Source organism: Zonotrichia leucophrys, chromosome 1 (assembly GCF_028769735.1).
Source record: "Zonotrichia leucophrys gambelii isolate GWCS_2022_RI chromosome 1, RI_Zleu_2.0, whole genome shotgun sequence".
NCBI lineage: Eukaryota > Metazoa > Chordata > Aves > Passeriformes > Passerellidae > Zonotrichia > Zonotrichia leucophrys.
In genome coordinates this window covers 2098290-2124534 of record NC_088169.1, presented here as the reverse complement: position 1 = coordinate 2124534, position 26245 = coordinate 2098290, and the positions used below count along the sequence as shown (strand labels likewise).

The following is a 26245-nucleotide window of genomic DNA, read 5'->3' as shown; positions in this document are numbered from 1 at the left end:
GGATGGCTCCTATGACTAGAGCACTGGAATGGAAGGGCTTAGGCTTTTGAGGAAAGACAAGCTAGGAAGATGAGGAGGGGATGCAGGCCTCCAGAGACATGGAACTCTGCCTGGGGCAGCACGAGCAGCCAGCTGAGAGCTTGGGAGTGAAGGTTAAGGGGAGGGCAGGGACATTAAAGATAACAGGAAGGGCTTCTACAGATACATTGCAAGCAAGGCAGTTGGGGTCATGTGGGCCCCCTCCAGAAGGAAACAGACCCTGCACAAAGAGAAGAATGATGTTCAGTCTGCAATGGCAAGTGCCCCAGCCATGTGCCAAGCTGAGAAAGGCAAATGCAGGGACTGGGAGAAGGAAGACCCTGAGCCCACTGAGAGGATCAGATTTGAGACCATCCAAGTGCTCAGGTGACCATGGGACCTGAAGAGATACATCCCCAGGCCCAGAGGGAACTAGCAGAAGTTGCTAAGCCATTAGCCATAATTTTTTTAAAAACTGTGACAATTAGATAAAATCCCTGATGACTGGAAAAAGATAAATACAACCCCCATTTTTAGAAAGGGGAAAGCAGAAGATCTGGGGAACCACTTCTGCCCAGGGCAATGGTGACAGTGCTGCACAGCCCCGTGGAGCTGCTTCTCCTATCTGGCTCTACAAGGTCCTCCACTTCCATCACCCTCCTCCTCACTGCTTCCACAGGACAACTGCTGCCCAGCTCTGCAGATTGATGGACATTTCCCAGATATTTCATGGGCAAAGGAGTGGTGAGGATGTGTTGTGATGGTGCGCGTCCTGAGCAGGACATACACAGCATGAATTAACAAAGGCTGAGTTGGGCAGGAGGAGATCAGTTTCTTCCAGTGGCTCTGTGGTTTGGATTTGTGCTGAAGAGACTGTTGACGTTTCAATCAGTGCTGAGCATCAAGGCCTTTGGGGCTCCTCACGGCATCCTGCCAGCAAATGGGCTGGTGTTGCACAAGGAGCTGGGAGGAGATAAACTCTTCAGAAGGGCTCAGCAAGGAAGGAGAAGCAGTGGGGTAGCCCTGTATATGAGGGCATGTTTGACTCTAGAAATTGACAGTGGTGATGAAAGGGTCGAGGGTTGATGGGTAAGAATGAGGGGAAGAGCAGACACCAAAGTGGGAATCTTCTCAGACACAGGGAAGGCTGCTAGGCAGATTGGTAGTTCCCAGGGTCCTTCATTCTACCCTTAAAGCAGGGTGCAATGAAGTTTCCCAGACTGTACACAGCTTTCCTTCTATAACAAAGTGACTTGCTTAGTGGGAGAGAAAAATGCTTGGGATGGTGTTTACCTGGACTTTTATTAAGCCTTTGACACCATTCCTCAAAGCATTTTTGTGGAGAAACTGGCTGCCCATGGCTTGGACACGTCCACCATTCACTGTAAGAAAGGGTCGGGATGGCCAGACCCAGAGAGCGGTAGGGGACAGTTGAATTCAGCTGCTATGCAGTCCCCAGCAGGGCTTCCCTGGGCAGCACTGAGACCAGTCCTGTTTCTAGCCATGACCTGGAGGAAGGGACCCTCAGCCAATTTGTAAAGGGTCTGCCAGAGGACAGGAAGATCTGCAGAGGAATCTGTAGAGGCCCAGGGATTGCACTGTCCCAGGCAGTTGCTGAAAGCCCCTTCTCCCCTGCCCCTCCCTGGCCACTCATTCTCACTACACCCTTTTTCTCAGCTGGGTCCAGCACCGCCGCCACCACCGGGGCCTCGAGCGGCGGCGTTGGCCGTGCCGTGTCTGCCAGGCCTCCCGGTACCGCTGCAGGTGGGCCTGGAGCTGCTCCAGGAGCCTGCCAGCAGCAGTGCCGGGGCTGGATTCCAGGTGCACCGAGCTGCTGCTGCTGCAACTGCTCTCCAACACAATGGGATTCATGATCACCACGAGTCTGGGGAGCAACCTGTTGATCGCCACAGATCTTCTGCGCTGCAGCATCAGGGAGCTGCTGCTACTTCTGCGCTGCAGCATCGGGGAGCTGCCGCTACTTCTGCGCTGCAGCATCAGGGAGCTGCTGCTACTGCGTCGACTTATGGCCTTAGGTCTGCCCTCTTCTGTCACCTTGTTCATGCCTGGCCTTGCCAACTCCACTGCAAGGCTCTGGGGACGCTCTCTGGCCCCCAGCAGCTTTGGTGCAACATGCGGATCAGCGTGGACCACCATGCCGCCGCCTCGGCTGCCCCGGCCCCATTGCCACTGGGACAGCTGCACCTCCAGCTCCTTGCGGTGCTCCTCGAAGAGCGCCAGCGAGTCCTGGCAGCTCCGGATGAACCTCGGGAAGCGCCTCCTGGAGCTCACGGAGCCGCGCGGGGAGCTGCCGCGGGGCAGCCCCATCTGTGCTGATCTCCGTGCCCGGCCCGCGCTGCTCTGCCCCTCCAGCCGGCCTCTGGCTGCGCTCGGATGCTCTGAGCTCCGACGGATCCTCTGCAAGAGCCACGCATGGGTGAGACAGGAGCGGCTCCCCAGAACGCTCCACACTGTCCTGCCACGGACACACCATGGCACACCATGGCCATGGCTCCCCAAACCCACACGGCCCGGCCCGGCCCGGCCCAGCCCAGTCCAGTCCAGTCCAGTCCAGTCCAGCCCAGTCCAGTCCAGTCCAGCTCAGCCCAGCCCAGCTCAGCCCAGCTCGGCCCAGTCCAGCCCAGCCCAGCCCAGCCCAGCCCGGCCCACACTGCAGATCAGAGGCCACGTACCCATAGACACTTGTCCCGTAGCATGACAATGGCCAGGATGAGCTGCAGCAGCACCATGGTGATTGCCACCAGCTCCCCCATGGTGAAGATGCTGAGGAGCCCCATGGCACCGTCTGTGGCAATCCAGGTCACCAGCACAGGCTGGTGGAGAGGCTCCCCAGAGAGCTGCAGGATCCCAGTGAGGGCAATCCAACCCTGCTGGGGTGGCAGAGGCTGAGGCTGCTGTCTGCCAGGACTGTGGTGCCCAGCACTGTCTGCTCCTCTGGGGCCCTTTTATAGCCTGGCAGAGTCCCTGTGTGACATCATGGGGCAGCCAGAGCCCTCTTTGTGACAGTGTGGGGCAGCCAGAGCCCTCTGTGTGACAGTGTGGGGCAGCCAGAGCCCTCTGTGTGACAGTGTGGGGCAGCCAGAGCCCTCTGTGTGACAGTGTGGGGCAGCCAGAAATCCCTGTGTGACAGTGTGGGGCAGCCAGAGCCCTCTGTGTGACAGTGTGGGGCAGCCAGAGCCCTCTTTGTGACAGTGTGGGGCAGTGAGAGCCCTCTGTGTGACAGTGTGGGGCAGTGAGAGCCCTCTGTGTGACAGTGTGGGACAGCCAGAGCCCTCTTTGTGACAGTGTGGGGCAGCCAGAAATCCCTGTGTGACAGTGTGGGGCAGTGAGAGCCCTCTGTGTGCCATCCTGAGCAGTCAGAGCCCTCTGTGTGCCATCCCGGGCAGTCAGAACCCCCTTCTGGATGCCCAGGAGCCCACAGGTGGCCAATGGAGAGCCCTTGCTGCCATGCATTCCACATGGCCCTGTTGAAACATTCAGGATTCCTTAAGTCAGTCAGGTGGTAACAATTTCATTTGACATCATGAATCTGTTTTCAGTTGTTGTTGGATCTGTAATTGCTGGGAGCGGGAGGAGGCTAACTGCTTCATAAAATAGATCTCTTCTGAATAAATGATTTGTCTCAGTTTCATGAGCCTCCATGACACCAGGGCAGTGGCCATGCCCCTGTGCTGGGCACTGGTGAGGTCGAACTTCAAATCCTGTGTTCAGTTTTGGGCCCTGCACAACAATAAAGACATTGAGGTTGCTGGAGTGTGTCCAGAGAAGCTGGGGAAGGGTCTTGTGCTTTAACCCCAGCTGGCAATTCAGTAAAGAAAAAGAGTGAGAAAGAAACTCATAAAGTGAGATAATTTAATAAATAGAAACAAATTCCAAAAATATTGGATGAGAGAAAAGAAAACCAAATTAAGTTAATATTAACAATTTCTCTGCACCCAGCAACTGATGTGCAGTCAGTCAGACACTCATCATGGAATCACAGATTGGTTTGGGTTGGAAGGAACCTTAAAGATCAAGTACCACCACCTTGCCATGGGCAGGGACACCTTCCACTCGACCAGGCTGCTCCAAGCCCCATCCAACCTGGCCTTGGACACTTCCAAACAAAGGGCAGCCAGAGCTTCTCCAGGAAACCTGTGCAGAGCCTCACTACCCTCACAGGGAACAATTCCTTCCCAATATCCCATCTATTCCTGCCCTCTGGCAAAGGGAAGCAATCCCTCCTTGTCCTGGCACTCCAGGCCCTTGTCCAAAGTCTGTTTCCAGCTCTCTTGAAGTCAGGGGCTCCAAGGTCTCCCTGGAACCTTCTCCTCCCCAGGCTGAACACCTCCAGCTCTCTCAGACTGTCTCCAGAACACAGGCTCCAGCCTTCGAGCATCTCTGTGGCCTCCTCTGGACTCATTCTAGCAGCTCCACATCCTGAAGGACCAAATGCCATCCAGAGGGAGCTGGATAAGCTCAAGAAGGGCCATGGGAGCCCATGAGGTTTAACAAGACCAAGTGGTGGTGCTGCATGTGGATCAGGACAACCCCCAGTACCAAACCAGGCTGGGGGATGAAGAGATCAAGAACAGCCCTGGCCAAGAACGTGGGGATGCTGGTGAATGAAAGGCTGGACGTGCCCTGGCCCTGTGTCCCTGGCTGATCCCAGTGTGAGCAGCTGCCCTGCTCTAGTAAGATTTGGCCTCAGTGCTCCCTGCAGCTCAGGGGTCCCAGCACAGCAAACATGTGGAGCTGCTGGAGAGAGTCCAGAGGAGACCCCAAGATGATCAGAAGGATGGAGCACCTCTGTGCTATGAGGAAAGGCTGAGAGAATTGGCACTGTTCAGCCTGGAGAAGAGAAGCTTTGAAGTGACCCAATTGTGGCCTCGCAGAACTTGAAGGGGGCCAAGAAGAAGGATGGAGAGAGACTATTTACAGGGGCCTGGAGAGACTGGACAAGGGAGAATGGCTTCTAACTGAGTAGGTTTAGATTGGATATTGGGAAGAAATTCTTCCCTGTGAGGCTGGTGAGGCCCTGGCACACATTGCCCCAAGAAGCTGTTGATGCCCCATCCATCAAAGTGTCCAAGGCCAGGCTGGATGGGGCTTGGAGTAACGTGGTCTAGGGGAAGGTTTCCCTACCCATGGCAGGGGGGTAAAACAGGATGGTCTTTACAGCGCCTTCCAAGCCAAACCACACTGTTCTTCACCTCTAAGCACTACTGCTGCCAGCTGCTTTTGAGGTACTGTATTTACAGCAACACAAAGAGCCGTAAAAACTCAACAGCCAGTGAGGTGTGAATCCCTCACTGTAACTGTCCCTCCTGATCCCACCTTCACAAATGCATTCTGGACACAAAGCCTTTGTGGAAATACTGTGCTGTTTCTGGACCTAGAGTGAACAGATGTCTCCCCACAGTGCAGCAGCAGGGCTCAGCCCCGCTTGGTCCCACTCAGTGGCTGGCCAGGATGCTGCTGAGGCTCAGCAAGACAGGCTCTGGGTTCAGGTGTGTCCCAAAGGAGAAGCAGTTTCCACCACCGCCAATGACCAACAGCTCCTTCTCATCTGGCAGAAAGACACTGCTGTGATTATGTAGCATTAATGGCCACTCCAGGTGCTCCTGAAAAAGGAAAGGAGATTTTGAACATACAGGATTTCCTGTGGTCCACCGTACCACCCCTGAATGTGGGCAAGAGCAGATAGCTAGAGAATACAGGAACAAGCAACCTCTGAGGTGTACTCCTCCAAAACACCCACACACCAACTTGCAGTTCAGTGATTTTTTAATGAGAGAAAATGCCTTTGTACATCCTGAATCCTAATGCTTTTCCTCCCAAGAAGGTAGCCAGTCAGTTTTGGATTCAATGTAAGTCTTTGGCATTCATGCCTGTGGCAAGGAATTCCAGAGCTTACCTATGGAACTGGCAGGTTCAAAAGCCTAGAGAGTTTCACCTTAGTCAAAGCAAACAGCCCCTAAGCAAAGGAAGACACCAATCCATCTGCATCCGTTTATTCAGTCTAAACAAAAAAGTTACATTCTATTAGATACAACTTTACTATCACTGTACCTATCCTCATTGCTGCCCAACAAGGGCAGTCTATTTTATCTAAAGGATATGAGGCCACTTATACCTTCTGCTACAGAGAATAATTGAAAACTAAGCTACAATTAATTACGTTTCATGCTTTTATACCATCAGCAAAATGCTGAAAGATCAACTGGATGCACACAGACTGTTCACTATAAAAAACTGACTCATCACAAACGCCAGTTCTACCAACAACAGATTCCTTATGTGCAGTTACCAAAAGAAAGTTGTTTCTTTACATAAAAGATAAATAAAAACTTGTCAGACCAAAGAAATGTTCTTATAGAATCACAGAATGGTTTTGGATGGGACTTTAAACAATGCCACCTTGCTCCCCCCCCTGCACTGGGCAGGGACAGCTTCCACCAGAGCAGGCTGCTCCAAGCCCAGTCTAACCTGGCCTCTGACTCTTCCAGGGATGGGGAAGCCAAAGCTTTTCTGGGCAGCCTTTGTCGGTGCCTCACCACCCCCTGTCCCATCACTACAGGCCCTGGTGAAATGTCTGTCCCCATCCTTGTTGCAAGCCCCCCTTTAAGTACTGGAAGGGGCTCTAAGGTCTCCCCAGAGCCCTCCCTCCCTCTTGATGCTCAACAACCCCAACTCTCTCAGCACATTCTCACAGGAGATCAGCTCCAGCTCTCTGCTGATCTTTGTGGCCCTTCTATGGATTTCATCCAACAGATCTATGTCTTTCTTTTACTCAGGGCAGTATTATCTGAGGTGAGGGCTACTCAGAGACATAGACCAAGTTTTGAACAGAGTATCCCAAAATCCTGTTGTGTGACACCACCTGTGTGACTGCTCTTCAGTGATTCATAGAAGAAAGTCACCAAATAGTCAAGGTTGGAAGGGCCCTCCAAGCATCATCCACTCCAACCCCCCTGCTCAAAGCAGGCTCAACTCAAGCAGGCTTTTCAGTAGCTTGCCCAGTCAGGTTTCAAATATCTCCAATAATGGAAAAATTACATCCTCTCTGAGCAATCTCTTCAGGGTCCAATCATCCTTACAGGAAGCTTTTATGTTCCAGTGGAGTTTCCAGCATTTCTGTGCTGTTTTTTTTCTCATGTTTCAGGCAGCAGCTAGAGAACACCAGTTTCCACCCAGAAGTTCTCAATGAAATTATACTCCAGACCTTCAAAACCACTAACTTAGCCCCTGGTTCCCTTCCTCCACAGACATCCCAAAGTGACCACTTCAGTTCTGCTGCCCCCTGTCTGAAACAGAGCAGCTCCATGTTCCAATCCTCTGCACATTCCATCTGTCCCTCTCTTAACCATGTACATACACTCTCTGTGCTGGGTAACAGCACTTTGGAATTAGATCCTACCTCTCCAAAAAGTGACCATGTTCCTTCACAGGACACTGCTCACGCTGACAGGAAAATGTCAGTACTTACCACATTAATCACATAGTTCAAGCAGAGCCCGGTCCTTAGGTCGATGGCAGTGACACCGGGCACAGAGGATGCATGGAACCACACTCCACCAACGAGCAGCAGCTTTCCTTCATGCACATGTGCAGTATGTGAATACCTGGCAGTTCAAAATGAGGTTGGACTCCATTAGCAGGGGATGTGGGCAGAGACAGGCTGAAGATTCTCTGCTGCATGCTCTGAGCAACCTGTCTAGTTGAAGATGCCCACTGCAGGCAGGTTGCCCTACTTGGCCTTTAAGAGGTCCCTTTCAGACCAAACTATTTTATGATGCTCTGAATGCCTTCTGCTTACCGTGGGACAAGAGGAGGGTGTGTCTCTATTGTCTGCCACTGAAAGCCATGTTCAAGCTCCCTCAGAAGGAAAACTGACCCCAAGGGCTGCTCAGCTGCTCCCAGACCTCCTGCAATCAGCACACCTCCCTCCCAGCTGCAGGCACTGTGAGAGTGGCGGCTTTCTGGGACTGGACCATCAACAGGAATCTGAAAAAACACAAGTCCAAGGCTGAAGTTTGCCAAGCTAAGTGTCTGCTTAACGTCCAGCCTTTTAAATGCCTTTTCCTGTGTGGCTGAGTTTTGTGACACCCAACCTTCCCCACATGTTCCTCTAGGGACTGCTCCATGCTTCCATTTACACTGTCTCTGGCACTCAGTACATTTAATATAATCAGCCTTTAGAGGCTTTATTTTCATGCATTTATTAGAGGCAACTTTATCTGCATCCTTGCAGGCTGCTTTCTGCTCAAGATATATACCTGGGAACTCCAAATTTGCTTAGAAACACATGGACTAATGCAGTGACCAGCAAAGCCAGTGATCAGTTACTCAAACCACAGAGCGGGTTAAAAGGCTCAACTGCAGGACTAAAATCCAGAGAAAAAACCTTTAGTGCAAGCACTAAAGGAAAAAATGCAAGGTCAGGCATTAAAGGAATATCACAGCAAATAAGTGATGTAGAAAAATTTGGAGGCCACTTGGTCCATACCTTTTCCCTACAACAAATGAAACTACATGTTATCATCTGGATGGATGGATGTTTATTAACAGTTTCCAAAAGTCTGCAGTGACAAGAATTTCCCACCTCTTTAGGCAGTCTATTGCAGTCTCAGCTAGCTTCACCATCAATAGCTTTCCTTAGTGTCCATCTGATCCCCTGTACTACTCAAAGTTAAAATGGAGAACAATTTTTTTCTTCTCTGCAGCAGTATTTTAGATATTAGAAGATTTATTTCTATCTTGAATCTTCCTCAGATTCAATAGCTAGAAGACTTCAAAACCTCCCCCTGTGAGGTATGTGGCCTGGTCATTTTTGCTGCATACCTCTATTACAACTGTTTTACACCCTGTCCACCTCCTTTTCAGCCGTCAATTTTGGGTATTTCACAGGAGTTCAGCTGAGATTAAGAACATGTAGAAAATAAAAGTAGCAATGCATGTGTCTACCAGGTAACATTCCTGGTTACATAACTGAAGACACAGTGTAGGCCTCCCACAACAGTGGGAATTTGCTTACTCATGCTTAGCTTGTGACCTCTTGCAATTATGCATCTCCCACCCTACAAGTGTGCTACGTACAAGGTTGGGCTCAAAGAGTTATAGTAAACAGAGTTACACAGGCTGGTGGCCAGTACATAAACGAGGGAGTAAGTCCTCTTCCACTCAATTTCCTTTTATGACACATTCAGCAGTCTAGTTGACTGAGGCAAATCGGCAGATGGGGAGGTGGTTTTGATTGCAGCAAAGCTTTTAACACTGTCTCTAAGAGTATCCTTCCACAAAAATGTCCAGCTCACAGCTAGATAATGATGGGGGAAGTGAAAGAAGACAGACAGTATGTTCTCAGTAGCATCCAGCAAAAGGGCAAGAGGAGATGGGCACAAATTGACATAGAAAAAAATACACTTACACATAAAACCCCCTCATATTGTTCTATCAGGGTGGTCAAGCACTGGAGTAGGTTGCCCAAAGAGATTGTGGGGTCTCCATCTATGGAGATAATCCTACCAGGACAATATACTGAGCAACCTGCTCTAGTTAGACCAGTTTTAAGCAAGAGTGCTGGACTAGATGACCTCTGGATGTCCCTTCCCAGCCCCGCTGTTCTGTAGAGACTGTATTTCACTGGAAAGCTGTGTGCTCAGCAGTCAGCTCTAACTCCAATCCCCACAGAGCGCATTCTTACCGCAGCGCAGGAGAGCTCTGGAGTGTGCAGGAAATGCCAATCCCCGAGCACAGGCTGCAGAGCAGAGCGGCCGCCGTACACAAACAGGTACTGCTCACCTGGGGAAACACAGCCAGGAGGCAACACAGCTCACAACCTGCTGGGCCACAGCAGCAAAAGTGCTGCTTGCATAGAGGGGAAGCTGGCAAAAGGGTGCAATAATACTTTGGGTATCAAGGACGTGCATTTACTGCACCGTGCCCTGTCCTTTCATTGATTTAGAATGGACTGTGCAGGTTACACCAGTGTTGGTCACTTTCTGCAGCTACAAAGCAATATCAAGGCAAAAGTAAGATGAAACAGTACAGTCTGACAAAGACAAAACCCAATGTATAATTAATAAAATTTTTTAGCATTTGCTTTTTGGATATAGAATTCTGAGTGGAAGGCTTAATGCTACAGTGTTAATTAAGCATTGTTCCACAAATGGAAAGTGTGCTCCAGACTAGACTAACAACTGCTTAACAATTCCCTCCTGCTCCCCTTGGAGAGTTCCCTGGCAGCTGCAGGAATGGGACACCTTAGGGAAGGACAGCTTTCAGCTCCTGAATGCCCCTGCTTAAGTTTTTGCCCCTTACAACCTGGATCTTTTAATAGACCAACCTTTAGCTTGCTATTGCAGGACCTGATTCTAGAGCTGTTCACAACTACTGAGTGTTTGTCAATTGCTACTAGAAAAGTAACATTTCTTCTGAAGGACTTTGGGATAAAGAGCTTGGGATCCTGTTCCCCACAAAATATCCTTCAGAGAGAGCAAAACTTATTTCTGCCATGATGGAGCAAGAGTAAGTTCAGCCATAGATGATCTCAAAGAATCAGTCTTCCAGAATGGATTACAGTAGGTTTCAATCCTACTTGCCACTGGGGATTATGTAGATGACAAAATAAAAAATTACCATATTTGAAGTGTCAAGAAGAGATCTCAAAGCCTCCTAATTTCTTACTACTGTCAGGCTTGAGGAATGATCAATATGAACTTCATGAAATTCAACAAGGTCAAGTGCAAGATCCTGCATCCCTGTAGCCATCTCCACTCCTTCCGGGCTTTTTACCTTTGAATGTAATTTCAGTTGTGCTGTGTCTCCAACGCAAAGCTGCTGCTTCAGCATCAGGGTGCAGACTTGCAAGCTCCACTGAAACGTCACCTGGGCCTGAGGCACCACAGGTTTTGGGGAACTTCAGCCACAACATTCCCAAGCCTGTGCTCGATGGGGACGTCCGTCCTCCTACCACCAGAGCCAGAGTGTCCGAGAGACGAGACACAGTATGGTACAGCCTCTCACCTGTGCACATACAAAACATCATGCTTCACACAAGTGGTTTTTCCATGAAATTTATAATCATTTAAGTTGGAAAGGACCCTTAAAGATCATCAAGTCCAACCATTCCTCTAGCACTCTCAAGGGCAAAATTAAATCATGTCCCCAAGAGCCACTTTTACACGGCTTTTAAATCTTTCCAGGGATGTGGACTTCTCCAGTACCTTGGGTAGCCTGTGCCAGACATGGACAACCCTTTTCTTAGAGACATTTTTCTCAATATCCAACCTAAACCTTGCTGGCACAGCTTGAAGCCATTTCCTCTTGTCCTGTCCCTTGTCTCCTGGGAGAAGAGGCCAACCTCCACCTGGTTACACCCTCCTTTCAGGTAGTGGTGAAGAGTGAGAACCTTCCCCTGAGCCTCCTTCTCTTCAGGCTGAGCTCCCCGCCCTGCCCAGTTCCCCTGGGCACTGCTGCAGTGGTGCAGGAGGGAAGAGCAGCAGATGCCATCCACCTGGACTCACACAAAGCGTTCGGCACTGTCCTGCCCAGCACCCAGTGTCTGAACTGCAGACATGGGTTTGACAGATGGAGCACTCAGTGGGAGATGATTCTCACCCCCTATGCTGCTTTTCTGAGACTCCACCTGGAGCTCTGCATCCAGGTCTGGTGCCCCCAGCACAATTAAGACATGGAGCTGTTGGAAAAATTCAGAGTCCACTAGCTTGATCAAAGGGTTGAAGCCCCTCTGTTCTAAAGGCAGGCTGAGAGAGTGTGGGCTGCTCAGCCCAGAGAAGTGAAGGCTCCAGGCAGACCTTAGCACCCCTTCCAGTGCTTAAAGGGACTCCAAGAGAGCTGGAGAGGGACTTTGGAAAAGGGCCTGCAGTGACAGGACAAGGGGGAACAGCTTCCGACTGCCAGAGCATAGGGTTAGATGGGATATTGGGAACAAATTCTTTTCTGTGAAAGTGTGGAGGCCCTGGCACAGGTTGCCTGGAGAAGTGGCTGCCATTTGTCTAGAAGTGTTCCACACCAGGCTGGATGGGGCTCTGGCTAACCTGGCCTACTGGAATGTGTCCCTGCCCCTGGCAGAGGGTTGGAGCTAGATGGTCTTTAAAGTCCCTTGTACCCCAACCCTTCTGTGACTCTATGACTCCAGCCCTCAATGTCTCTCTTTCTGTTAGAGGCCCAGAACTGGACTTGGCACTCCCAAGGGTCTCTGCAGTGCCCAGCAGAGAGAGACAATCACTGCTCTGGGGCTGTGCCCACACTAGGCTGGTACCAGCCAGGTGCCATTTGCTTTCTTGCCCACCTGGGCCCATGTTCAACCACTGTCAAACAGAACGCCCAGGTCCTTTTCCAGCTTTCCAGTCACCCTGCCCTCAGCCTGGGGCACTGCACGGGGCTGTGGTGACCAAAGGGCAGGATGGGACATTCAGCAAGCAGACCTGTCAGGTGTCTGTGACTGCCAGCATCACTGTGCCATGACAGCACTCTTTTTCACTAGACTTTCTCTGGCTTTTAGCACAAAGCCATGGGTACGGGAACTCACCCCATCTTTGATCAGGAACATTCTGTGTCACACAGACAGCCTCCCAGTGGCCTGCGTGCCTGCTCAGCAGGTGGACATTCCTCACACGGCAGTGCTGTCCGTGCTCCTCCCCAAAGCCTCCCGTGGTGACAATCACGTTGGGCTTTACAAGAACAGAGCGGTGACCGTAGCGCCTGAGGCCAGGGAGCCCGGAGAGCCCTGCACACAGCGCTGCAGGGACACTGCCTGCCACCCCGACAGCAGCAGCGTGACGGGGAACTGGAGACAAAGAGAAACAAAGAACGTGGGCACAAACACAACCAACGACTACATCTTAACCAAGAGATTAAGCATGTCACCTTTTCAAAATGACCATTCATCTTTTCAAGAAGAAATAATTGAGAAGCAAGTTGACAGTGCACACAGATAATCTGACATGCCCTAGAAAACAGGATGCAATAATGGTTAAAACTACCACTGTACTAACTGTAACTTCTACTCTGCTCACTCAGCTCCTGCAGTTCTGAGACTGCTTTCATGGGATGGACAGAGGATTGGCCAGGCAAGTGCAGTGTCCTAAACTGCTGCAGCAAGACATGAACCACTACAGTACCTTCAAAAGGAGGAGGTGTCTGATTTAGGACAGCAATGTCCTAAACTGCTGCAGCAAGATATGAACCACTACAGTACCTTCAAAGAGGAGGAGGTGTCTGATTTAGGACAGCAATGTCCTAAACTGCTGCAGCAAGACATGAACCACTACAGTATCTTCAAAAGGAGGAGGTGTCTGATTTAGGACAGCAATGTCCTAAACTGCTGCAGCAAGACATGAACCACTACAGTACCTTCAAAAGGAGGAGGAGTCTGATTAAGGCAATATTTGGCCACATGAACAGCAAAGAACAGCAGAAAAAGGACAAACACCTGGAAGCTGATTTCAAAGTTTCCTGTCAGATTTTGATCCTACCTCCACAGAAGCACTGAAATAACATTCTGAAGCATGACAAGTAATCCATTAACTCCAGTGGTCCTACTACAGGACAGTATTTCCAGTTACCTAAGTATCACCTGTCTAAATATTATATCCTTAGCATGAAGCAAACTCTCAGCACAGGACTCTGGCTCACCTACACATTGTTTTCTTTAATCGGTTTGGAATTTGTGTCTTCTTTGTTTTAATCAAGGTCTTTATTTTTGTGTTGTAAGAGATGATGAAGAGGAGCAGCTCACAGTCCATTTTTTGTATGCCATAATCAGAAAAATTGCCTGTACTGATCGTTGCTTTGCACAAGACCCTACTTAATCATTTGATGAAGTAAGAAATTTCATCTCCTTGGGCTTAAATATCTTTTTACAGACTAATTTTTTAAAGATGAATGAGTTTTTCATGTCACAACATATACTTACCATGATCTCTTTGGAAGATGTAGTACTTGCACTCTCTTCAATTGGGACCCAAGTCTATCTGAGAGGATGACTGGGGGCATTTATTGATATTACAGACATATCTTTTGCATTCCCAGTAAAATATATCTAAGCATGGACAATTTACTGGACTTTTAAGGCTTTTGCTATCAGTTTTGAATACAACAGAGATAGCAGCAGGAATACTCTAATCCTGTCTCTAATTAATCAAATGTCTTCACTGTAGTAAAGTCCATTAAGAAAATGTCAGATTTTTTTTCTTAATTTAAGGATAGACACTATGTGTTTAGGAGCCTTCAGGATTTAACTTAAGGACCAGTGACAACCACACAGTAAATCTCTTCAGCTTCAATTTCCTAACATCTCCAAATCTAATTGAGACACAACACATGGATTCAGTGGCCTTGCTGGCCTCAGGAATGCCATCCTGCCCTATCCTTTTTCAGCTGCTTTTCTTGCTCCCTAGAACAGATTTCAACTCTCTCTTGAAGCTACAACTACCTGTGGTGCTATACTGTGAACACTAGTGATATAAAACAGGTTAAAAATAACCTTCTGCTTTCTATCCTGAAAAAGGAAGCAATCAGTCAAAACCAGGAATTTCTTGTACTGCTACGGCCACCAAATCCTTTTTATCTTGGAAAGACAATCTTGGTCTGGGCTTTTCCCCAGCTGTACCACTTTTCTCCCATCTAAAAAAAGTGACATACATATTTAAAAAGCATTTCAGAAACAGAAATATGGTAGGTACAACTGCATCCACATGGCATAAGGAAGCAAAGCACAGCTTCATGTCAGGCTCCTGAGTGGTCTGCTGGACAGGGCAGTAAAGAAAACAGAACAACATTCTGGGAGCTGGAAGGGGAGAATGGCACGTGGAGGCAGCCAGGAATAAATTCAAAAGGGATCTCGGAAACAGGACTAGGAGCAGGGCAGGCTGGCATTGATTGCAGCCATGCACTGGAGGGGCTCATGTGTGAACAAATGACAAGCTGATCAGACTGAGAGGGTCAATGAACTGAAAGAACAGCAGTGATCACAACCAGCAGCACTAGGCCACAGCCCTGGCCTTGGTCTGGACAGCAGAACTATTGTGGAGGAGTGGAGAAAGCTACCAGACAGCAGCATCCCATCTGCCCCTTCCAGGCTTTCAGTGTCTCCTAAAACCTCTCAGAGACACCTACATGAGATAAAAGAATAATGTGAAAACTGCTTGGTGTGTACCTGTCCCACTGGGTGACAACGGAGTCCAGGAAGGTTCCATCCCCTTCGACGCAGCCAACACAAAGTAATGAGAACACTTCAGATGCCATTCCTGTAGCAAGCCCAAAGTAAAAAACAAATAAACAAACCAATAAAGGAAGAACCAAACAAAAAACAATCCCCTTCAAAATCTTAGGGCAAATAGTAGTAAGGACCTCAGAATAACCAAGGTGACCGAACCAAATACCAACAGCCTAGCACTGTTCTCATCAATGGTCAAAATCAGAGGGGTAAAGCTGAATTGGAGAAAGAACTGGTGGGTAAATACCTCTCTCACTCCAACTTTCAAAAATTTACTTCCAAAAGTTAACAAAGCCCAGGGATCTTCTAAGCAAGAAGCTGTATTGAACAATCCTTGATGGATTTTTCATGAACCTACCCAGCTGCTCTTTGAACTCACATAAACTTTAACATGCCCAACATACATCCCATAGCTTAACTATGTGTTGCATGGGAAAGTTCTTTTTGGAATCAGCTTCCCCTTATGCCTCTGAGTTCTGATAATAAAAAAGAGTGAGGTCTTTATACCAGAGCGATTGAAGTGATTCCAAGGAAATCACAAATGTTAAAAGGTGCAACAGGCTCTGTGCCGGACAATAATACATCATTTTCAGTGCCAAAAGGCATGCACAGGAAGCCAGCAGCAATGAGAGTTCACTGTGGCGTTTATGGACATTGGGGGATTGAGTGTGCTCATTCCCGTGGGGTGGGATACATTCAGCCAACTAGCAAGTTGTGACTAGCAAGCATAAACATGAATTTAAAAGGCACAAGAACTCTTTGTATCAGCTTCCCTGCCCCAACCCATATTAGGAATAAAAAGCATCTTTTGAAAAGTACATTAATCCAGAAATTAATGTAAATATTGAAAATGGAACACTATTAGTCCCTAAGAAAATTATTCTAAAAATAGTTTCCCTCCACACTGGGTGTCTATTTTACATTTTTTACCTAATTTGACCAAGCTTGTTTACAGTAAGACCTTGGATCTTACTCTTTCTCTCAAAGGCTAACTGTAGAGCTCTCTGTTGTCACATCATTTACTCCTGTGCACGTTTCCAGCTCAGATTCATGCATTAACCTCCTTTGTAAGGAAAACAATACCAAGGCTTTACCTTCCCACTGTATGAGCAATGACCTTGACCTACAGTTCCAGCAGACATTTCTAAACCACTTAGCAAATCTGCCACCACTTTCAGTCACCACTTTTGCATTAATACAGCAGAGCAGATCCTAGCATGTTGGCAAAATAAATTCAAGCACATTCAATTGTTTTCATACTACAGTTATTCAATTTCTAGAATTATAAACAGAAAACCATAAAATCAAAAGGGAAACTTCTAGTAAGTATTCCACAGGATATTTAGCTCAAGGAACTCATTATCTTGCACTTATCTTCACTTCTATACTTCAAATAGTCAGAAACATTGCCAGCAGTTAATATAAAAATGGCAAAGAACAGAGTCATAGTTGAATTTCAATCATTAATGCATGGCTGTACAAAGTCAGACCAAAACAATCTGAAATTAGTAACCTGTATCCAACAATGACAAATAATATAGTCTATGGAAATGGAAGGGAGCAGGAAAAGTGCACCTGCTTTGCCCAGGAATGCTTTCAACCAACTGTAGTCAGGACCATCACATTAGGTGCATATTTATGTATTCATTAATCCTTAATGGATTTCTCTTTCATTAAAGTAATTGTCCCTTGAATCCATGCCAACTTTTAGCATGTATAACTTCTTTTATACTACCAGGTAGTCTGCTATGACAAGCCTGTCTCCTTGAGAGACTGCTCAGGGAAGGGAGGAAGGAACATGCAGCTTTTCTAAGATCAAGGAGAGCCTTCTTCCCATGCTGCTTCACCAGGAGCTCCCCATGGCTTAACTAAGCTGTTCCAAGGTCCCTTCTGCCTCCATGAACACCTGTGCCCAGCAGCTCTGCACAGAATTGCAACCATAAGAAATTGCAAATACCTTCTGATATCAAAGCCAGGTCCCTGATCTTCAGAATAATGGAGGGTTACCTCATACTCATCAAAAGGCTCCAGAGTCTGCACTCTTTGCTGCTCATCTTCTGGAATACAACAGGTGAAAAACTCATTCATATCCATGACACTGCACTCAGTCCAGCCCTAAAAGACAAATCCCTTGAAGTTATCACCCCTGGAAGGACAGAAACTCACTTCCCACAGGAAAACAAAGACCCTAAATTAAACACCTGCATGAGCCAAGTTTGTTTAGCTAAAGACTAAGACTGTTTAGCTAAAGCAAAAGCTTCCTAAAAACTGGCGAAGATAGATCTCTCATCTATAAAGTTCTAAAAAATTTAACTTATTACATCCAAAGTCTCAGAGGAACCCATTAATCCCATAGGAGGCAGTAGGCTGTGAGCCAGTTGGAAGCACCTCCTGATGACAATTCATGTTAGCAGAGAAGGCAGCAGCTCAGCCTCAGGACTGTCTGCTTCAGCCCATAACTGAGCAAGCACTCGGTGTTCCCCCATCCTCAGGTAAATCCAGCCTGGTGCCTGCCCTGGAGCTGCAGTGCTCACCTTGGCCAGGAGGCGCCTGTGCTGGGCCGGGCAGTCAGGGTACAGTGCCAGCGTGCCCACCATGGAGCTGCAGTGCTCACCTTGGCCAGGAAGTGCCCGTGCTGGGCCGGGCAGTCAGGGTACAGTGCCAGCGTGCCCACCATGGAGCTGCAGTGCTCACCTTGGCCAGGAAGTGCCCGTGCTGGGCCGGGCACTCAGGGTACAGCGCCAGCGAGCCCTGGATGGAGCTGCAGTGCTCACCTTGGCCAGGAGGGTACAGTGCCAGCGTGCCCACCATGGAGCTGCAGTGCTCACCTTGGCCAGGAGGCACCTGTGCTGGGCCTGGCACTCAGGGTACAGTGCCAGTGAGCCCTGGATGGAGCTGCAGTGCTCACCTTGGCCAGGAGGCACCTGTGCTGGGCCTGGCACTCAGGGTACAGTGCCAGCGTGCCCACCATGGAGCTGCAGTGCTCACCTTGGCCAGGAAGCGCCTGTGCTGGGCCGGGCAGTCAGGGTACAGTGCCAGCGTGCCCACCATGGAGCTGCAGTGCTCACCTTGGCCAGGAAGTGCCCGTGCTGGGCCTGGCAGTCAGGGTACAGTGCCAGCGTGCCCACCATGGAGCTGCAGTGCTCACCTTGGCCAGGAGGCACCTGTGCTGGGCCTGGCACTCAGGGTACAGTGCCAGCGTGCCCACCATGGAGCTGCAGTGCTCACCTTGGCCAGGAGGCACCTGTGCTGGGCCTGGCAATCAGGGTACAGTGCCAGCGTGCCCACCATGGAGCTGCAGTGCTCACCTTGGCCAGGAGGTGCCCATGCTGGGCCTGGCAGTCAGGGTACAGTGCCAGCGAGCCCTGGATGGAGCTGCAGTGCTCACCTTGGCCAGGAAGCACCTGTGTGCGCTGGGCAGTTGGGTACAGATCCAGCGAGCCCACCATGGAGCTGCAGTGCTCACCTTGGCCAGGAGGCGCCTGTGCTGGGCTGGGCAGTCGGGGTACAGTGCCAGCGAGCCCTGGATGGAGCTGCAGTGCTCACCTTGGCCAGGAAGTGCCCGTGCTGGGCCGGGCACTCAGGGTACAGCGCCAGCGAGCCCTGGATGGAGCTGCAGTGCTCACCTTGGCCAGGAAGAGCCTGTGCTGGGCCAGGCAGTCGGGGTACAGTGTCAGTGAGCCCTGGATGGAGCTGCAGTGCTCACCTTGGCCAGGAAGCGCCTGTGCTGGGCTGGGCAGTCGGGGTACAGTGCCAGCGTGCCCACCATGGAGCTGCAGTGCTCACCTTGGCCAGGAGGCACCTGTGCTGGGCCTGGCACTCAGGGTACAGTGCCAGTGAGCCCTGGATGGAGCTGCAGTGCTCACCTTGGCCAGGAGGTGCCCGTGCTGGGCCGGGCAGTCAGGGTACAGTGCCAGCGAGCCCACCATGGAGCTGCAGTGCTCACCTTGGCCAGGAAGCGCCGGTGCTGGGCCGGGCAGTCGGGGTACAGCGCCAGCGAGCGCAGTGCCGTGCTCAGCTGCCTGAAGTGCTGCTGCATGATGTGCCCAAAGGGGTCCTGTGGCTGCACCTGCTCGTAGAGCAGGAAGCACGCCCGAGGGAAACGCTCTGCTGCCCACTGAATCAGGGCATCTGACCTGTTGGGAGAGTGTGGTAAGAAATTAAACTGAGGGCCCTACAACAGATGCAATGCATCCTTCTGCAACACCACAGAGCTGCTACTGAGGCATCCTGACAAGTGGCAACACACTAATGAGAGTGCTGGGCTGAACATCTCCTCCCCACCTGCACAGACAACTCAGGGGATGAGAAGAACAAAAACCTCAAAATTCTTCATTTGAGATTTTTCTTCTTTCTTTCCTTCCTTTTAGGATATCACGTGGACATCAATCACATCATCATAATTACGATGGAGGGAGCTATTTGGGACACCACAGAATTCCCAAGGTTTCAGTTTCAAGACACCAGGTCTCTGAGCCCAAGGTGATACACTCAGAAAGAAGCTTGCTGGTTTCCCTTTTACCCCTGGGCAAGAGAGGAGAACCAAGCTGACCTGGCGGTCTCCATGTAGGTGAGCACCACCTCTGCGATGAAGAGGGTGGGGATTTCATTGCTCAGTCCTGCTTCCTCCAGGGTTCTCTCCAGCTCAGGGAGCTCTGATAAATCCACTCCCAGTAATTTATAATCATCTCCAGAAATGGTAATGGCTCCTGGGAGATAAAAATGATGCAACCTCACTATCGTGCTGCTGCAATACTGAGACCAAAAGAGACAAACATGAAAATCAAACCCACAGGCAATCATTCACAAGACTATGTCCAAAAACTATATTTCTCTGTAACATGTACAAGAAAATCCCCATCAATACATGACCCATGAAGGGATAGTGCCATGTGATCCATTAATGCAGGTCTAAAATTCCTGTATTCCTAATGCAAATTTCACCTACAGACTTCTCACTGAATTATTACACTTACTATAACAACAAAACTTTATTATATTTACTTTAAGAGATTTTTTTTAACTACTGTAATTCAAAATCAAACCTAAAGGGCTCTCATTTATACACCTTTCACTTTAAGAAAGCATCATTGCTTTGATAGAATTTCAATGGCTCCCCTCACAATTAGAACACCATTGTCAGGTTTCCTAGGCTTGGTTGGTTTGTTTGCTAAACAGATTTCATTTCTGTATAATGGCACAGTGTCCTGAAACTGCATGTGCTAGCTCTCAGCAAACACCAGGACCTCACTCACAGATCACCCTCCTCAGAAATAAGTTCCAGTTTATGATCTGCAAGTATTACCATACCTCTGTAACCCATCAGAATAGGATAAGTTATGGCCTGGTTTTGACCTTTTCAGTCAAAACCACATCATTAACAAAGCAAACTGTAAAGTACCTTTAGAAATCACCTACTCTGTCCCTGCAGCCCAACAACTGTACTGTCCTGAGGACACTTAACCTACACTGTTGTCAAATGCAGACACTTCTGGTCTTTTTCAGAAATCCATCACAGTGTTCTAATTTCTTCTAACTTGTCCATCCATCCTTTGCTGACCTCTGGACACAGACAATAGGGTACTTCCAGCTATCTGAGACCTTCCTTTAAGCACCTGAAGATACTTGGTACGGACAGAGTTCCCTGCCACAGGACTCCGCAAATATTAAAAATGTGCATGGATTCAGGAAGGAAAGGAACAAGCCCATGGAAGAGCTACTCACTGAGACCTGTGAGTCAGGAACTCCCACTCTATAGTCTTCCATCTGTGTTTAAATTAATCAATGCCATCTAAATGCAGAGGCTAACGTACGTCCCTACTGCATTTCATTCCATGTTTGCCAGACCATTCGTGTACTTTGTCAAACTCCTACACTCACTCATCTCACTGCAAATCCCCATGTTTCCTGCAGGTTTATGACATTTCATATTCTACAGCACATCATCTAGAGCATTACTGGAAATGCTGGAGGAAAACAGATGCAGGAGAAACCTCTAGTGATCCACATGCTTTGCATTCCTCCTTTTGCCCCTCAGCACTCAGCTGGCACAAAATTCTGCAGTAGTTTCACAAGGCTCATTTTCTCCTGCCTTGGAGGGCAAAAGAAAAGTCAGGAGACATAACAACTAATGTTTTATTACAGTCAAGACACTTGAGAGTCAAACCTTCTCTCTTACCCATCAAGCCCATAAATCATTGTATAATTTAGGGTGGAAGGGAGAGTTAAAAGTCATCCTGTCCAAATACTTCCTCATGGCAATTATTTGTGTCATGTAGCTCAAAGCTTTGTCCAGTCAGGCTCTATCTCTGTAGTGGTTTTGGTCTCCAAGGCTGGAGATTCCATTACCTTTCCAGGCAATCTGTTCCCATTTTTAACTACTCAGGTGGCACAATCTCCCCCCAACATTTTCTTTATACATCACTGGAATTTCCTCTTTTTTGCCACTTTCAACTGTCCCTTGACTACTTGCTTTATGCCCTCAAGAAAAGCGTGGCTCTGTCTTCTCTAACCTCTCCCAACAGGCAAGCTGAAGAGTGCTGTAAGACTCACCTCCCTCCCAAACTCCTCCCCAGACGGCTGAACAAAACCAGCTCTCAGCCTCTCCTCCTACATCACCTGCTTCATCACTTCATCTTCCTCATAACCTCCCACTGGACACGCTACAGTTTGCCACTGGTTTTGGACCAGTATGCTCCAAGCTGGACACAGCCTTTCAGAAATTGCAACAGAAAAACCTGACCTTGGTTTGATATAATCAGCTCCTGACAAATCCATCCTGGCTTCTTGTTATCTCCCAATGCTTACAAATTATTTGTTTCAATGTTTTTCATAAAATGAATATCCTTTTCATCTACGATTTCATAGATCCCCTACTATAATCTCCTGCTTTTTGAAGGCTGAAGCTGTGTTTATTCCTTCTAAACACTTTGTACAAAAAAATCTTCCATGAATGCCATACCTAATCCTTCCCCTCCAGCATCTCCCACCAGTGCTGACAACTCCTTCACTCCTTTGATCAGAGCAGCTTTTTGGCATGCCACATCTGGGAAATCCACCTCATACACCACAGTGTGCTGCAGAAGACCCATATCCTTCAAACGGAAGTATAAGGAATCAAAGCCAGCACCTAAAGACAGGATCTGCAGAGAAAGCAGCAGAAAAAGTTATACTCAATTCTAGCAGCATCTTGAGCATCTAGGTGAGAAAAATATTAAATATCATCTGTAGAATGACAAAATCAGTCAACCTCCTGCAAGAGGCAGAGGAATTTTGTGTGGATATTGCCCCCTCTCCCAATACTTCTGTCAAAGAGACACACGGACAGCCAGAGTACTGCCAGCCAGATTCTGTGCCCTGCTGGGAAAGGATCCCAACAGAGGCACTAAGGAGTCACTGCCCACATGCCAGAAAGGCTTTATACACATTTACTGTGAGATGCCAGAGGTCCCAGAGAAAATGTACCTGTGTCCTGGGCAGGCTCTGTGTCTTCAGCAGGAAGTCCTGAACACAGTGATCCACAGCACGGGCACGGATGTAATAACCCCTGCAGGAGCAAATTCAGTTACAATCACTCTCCAGGAACCTGATTTCCCCAGCACTGGTAACTTCAATTTTAAAAAAGTAAAGATTTTTTTTTCTCGAATTTTCTACCCAATAATTCCCTGTTTACAGACCTGCACTGGGAGATGATTTTGTCATCTCTAGAGCTTGCTAATAAATACAGATCTCCTGCAATCAGTGTGCATATTAGCCATCAGGACAACAGATAACGCAGAGAAAATGTGCAGATACCCCAGGTGGACCTGTTCTGTTTTGTATCAGTAAATATCTGCTGAATCCTGACAGTGACGATGCTCCCTGGCAATGCAGATGACCAATACCTGAGTTCCTGCCCCAAACCACATGCCACAACAAAATGAATGTGTGTGCTCATGTAGTGAGAAGGGAACAAAAAAGGGAGGAAAAGCAGTCAGGAGAGGAATCCGGTTCTCTGGCTTTTGAATAAATGCAACTAAGTCAGAGTAACTCCTGGAAAGCATTTACCATTTCCCTAGCCTGGCATGGACTGATGCCTCTTGGCATTCTCTTTTAGTTAGTTTCATCCCAGATCCACCTGGCTATATTCCAGCTTCTTTCACCCCTTTAAGAAGCATGTTATCATCTTCACACCTCACAGGGACCTCACAGTCTAAGATGTCCCCAAAATTGTTGATAAATGCAATACAGAACTCTTCCTGTGAATTCAGCTTGGCATGCCAATGTTGTGTGACAAGTCAATGCAGGTTTCCTGATGAGCCACACACATCTTCATAGGCATGCAAGCTTCTGTTTGATTTTCCCCTGAATGAACCTCCTTTGGCAATTCACAGACTTTTGGATTGCATTAAACTATTCTCCTCAAATTACGTAAATTCCACAATGTCACCAGCCTAGAGCCCTCTGCAAACACACATTAAAACATTCTTGTATGTTACAAAGCTCTGGAGAAGTTCTCCTGGTCAGACACCACTGACTCAAAAGATCTTGCTTCCTAGTGCCACCAGATACCTTACAGAAATTGTAACATTCTGGGGAGTTAATGAGAAAGCTATTGATGCTATTACTATTGGTATATCTTCAAATATTACAAAGTTTTCAGCAGCATTGAACATTGGAGTTAGAAACCAGTCTGGTGGCATATCATTCTCAGGACAAACCATTCAGTTTTGGTCCAGAAGCCATTAACATTATATTAACAGTCTAACAAGGTTACACTACTGCGAGACAGGGCACTGCCACTCTGCTGCTCTGTACTTTGCTTAAACTGCTGAAGCTGCTCTCGTTCCACCCTCTGCCACGGCAGGGACACCTGCCACTGTCCCAGGCTGCTCCAAGTGCCCAACCTGGCCATGGGCACTGCCAGGGATGAAGCAGCCACGGCCGCTCTGGGCACCCGGAGAGCCAGGGCCCCGCCGCCCTCACAGGGAAGATCTCCCTACCAATATGTAACCCAGACCGACTCTCTTTCAACTCAAAGCCGCTCCCCATTCCGTGCTGTCGCTCCGGCTCTCCGCAGTCCGAGAGGCCGACATCCCTCCCGCGCCCCGCGGGCACCGGAGCAGCCGCAGGTGCTGCCGAGCCCTCGCTCCTCACCGGTGGATCAGGGGCGCCCGCCGCCGCCGCCGCCCCGCCAGGAGCCGCAGGAACCGGTCCTGGATGTAGCCCCGCGCTGCCGCCGAGCACTTGCTGACGGCGCTGCTGCCGCCGGTGCCCTGCACCTGCCGGGACAATGACACGGCTCTGCTGCCGCTCCCGGCCGGCACCGCGACCCCAGAAACGCACGGCATGGCGGGGCCGGGCAGCCCCGGGAGCCCCCCGAGGGGAGCGGACGGCAGCGCCCGCCGCCGTCGGATCCCCCTCCGACCCAGCCTCCGCTTCCCCTCGCTCTCCGAAACAGCCGGGCCGAGGCTCCCAGGGCTGTTCCCCGCGGCAGCGGGTCCCCGGGGGTGGCTTAGGGCCCGGGGGTGGCTTAGGGCCCGGGGGTGGCTCTCGGAGCGGGGATCACTCGGGCCCGGGGGTCACTCACGGCCCGGGGTCACTCACCGCCCGGGGGTCACTCACAGCGCCGGGCCGCCCGCGGCCCATCCTGCGCACGCCGCACCGACCCCGACCGGAAGCGCGAGCGCAGCGCCGGACACAGAGAGCGCGGAGCGCGCCCCCTGCGGGCCCGGCGTGGCAGTGGCAGTGCCGGTGCCGCCCGCGGGGCGGGAACCATCGCGTCCTTCCATCCCGGTGACACGGGCAGGGACAGCCGGCACCGGACCCATCCACCGGCCCTGATCGCTGACAGCAACCACAGGAACCTGGTCACGCGAGACATGCTTCCTGGTCATTGTTTATAATGTAAACATCTCCAGAAAACCCCATCACTGTCCAGGAAAATACCGTGATTTTCTCATTCTTTGATGTTCACTGGAATCTTGTCTCCATCAAAAAGAATGATAGAAAGGAATTTTAGAAGATATCCTTAGATATAATGGCAGTGATGTCAGAAGTGGAGAGAAGAAACAATCATCCCGTCTTGTCACAGAAGTGACAAGGAAAGTGCAGGAAACAGTTGTGAGGGCTTTCAAGAGTGCTTTGTTTTATTGCCTTGTGGAGACTGCAGTAAAGGAGGAGGAAATGAGATATGGATGTGCTGAAATGCTAGTCTGGATAGGTTTTGCACTGGTATTACAGTGAGATGGTTTTTTGAATCAACACTTGAGGAGACGGGGCAAACAAGAATGCTGAAGATGGGGGTTTTGTTTTTCTGTTATTCTTGTTTTGCAGAGAACTTGGACAGAGGATCTGGGGGAAGCACCAGAGTGCTGACATTTATAGGATGAAAATGACATGTCCTGTGAAATTGTTTGATACTACAGTATCAGCCCTGGACAGAGTAGTGGAAGGGTTGGCCCCACATTGTCAGAGGGAATGGTGACTGCCATTAACTGTACAGCCAATGTATATTCCCAAGAAATGAAATTGATTCCAATTGATTGGGAATACCACCAGTGGAGGTACATTGCTGTCCCAGGATATTTTGCTTCCCTGTGTTTTATTTTTACTCAACATTGTGGTCTTTTAAAATCTACTTGTTAGTAATTCAGAACTTCTTAAAGTTGTGTTATCCAGTTCGTGTTGAAAGACAAGAGACTTTAGGCACTGCTGGAATCAGCAATTTTGGAAAAATTACTAGAGTTCTGAAAATTGTCTTCTTGCAGGAGGACAGTCTCAAGCTCCACATGAAGGTGTGCTGAGCTCCACCTGCCTTCCTCTGCTCAGTGGGAGCTCTCTTCATCTGCTCACCCACCACAGAGCTCCTGTGCCTCCTGCTGCTTTCCCTGTTCTAAGGGCACATTACCAAATGCGTCTGCTGCATTCACATTCAGTGATTCTCTGCATTTTGTGAATGAGCATGGATGGCACTCATGGCACGGTACTCCTGATAAACTGGCA

General features: G+C 49.2%; 1 protein-coding gene across 3 annotated transcripts; it reads right to left on the bottom strand.

The window, feature by feature from the left end:
• Positions 1-3349: 3349 nt before the first annotated feature.
• On the bottom strand, positions 3350-24899 carry LCMT2 (leucine carboxyl methyltransferase 2). Of its 3 annotated transcripts, XM_064705124.1 has the most exons (14): positions 24848-24895; positions 24398-24522; positions 22727-22808; positions 22224-22404; positions 19815-19971; positions 19209-19398; positions 17270-17377; positions 15203-15293; positions 12575-12832; positions 10816-11046; positions 9725-9822; positions 7838-8025; positions 7508-7643; positions 3354-5642 (listed from the first exon to the last, which is right to left on the bottom strand). In XM_064705124.1, the coding sequence occupies exons 1-14, from the start codon at positions 24887-24889 to the stop codon at positions 5475-5477; spliced, it is 2055 nt and encodes a 684-aa protein (XP_064561194.1). In that variant the 5' UTR covers positions 24890-24895; the 3' UTR covers positions 3354-5474. The 3 variants fall into 3 exon arrangements, with proteins under 3 accessions (XP_064561214.1, XP_064561194.1, XP_064561204.1); XM_064705144.1 differs by lacking the exon at positions 24848-24895 and having other exon boundaries at positions 3350-5642; positions 24398-24812; XM_064705134.1 differs by lacking the exon at positions 24398-24522 and having other exon boundaries at positions 3357-5642; positions 24848-24899.
• Positions 24900-26245: the final 1346 nt, after the last annotated feature.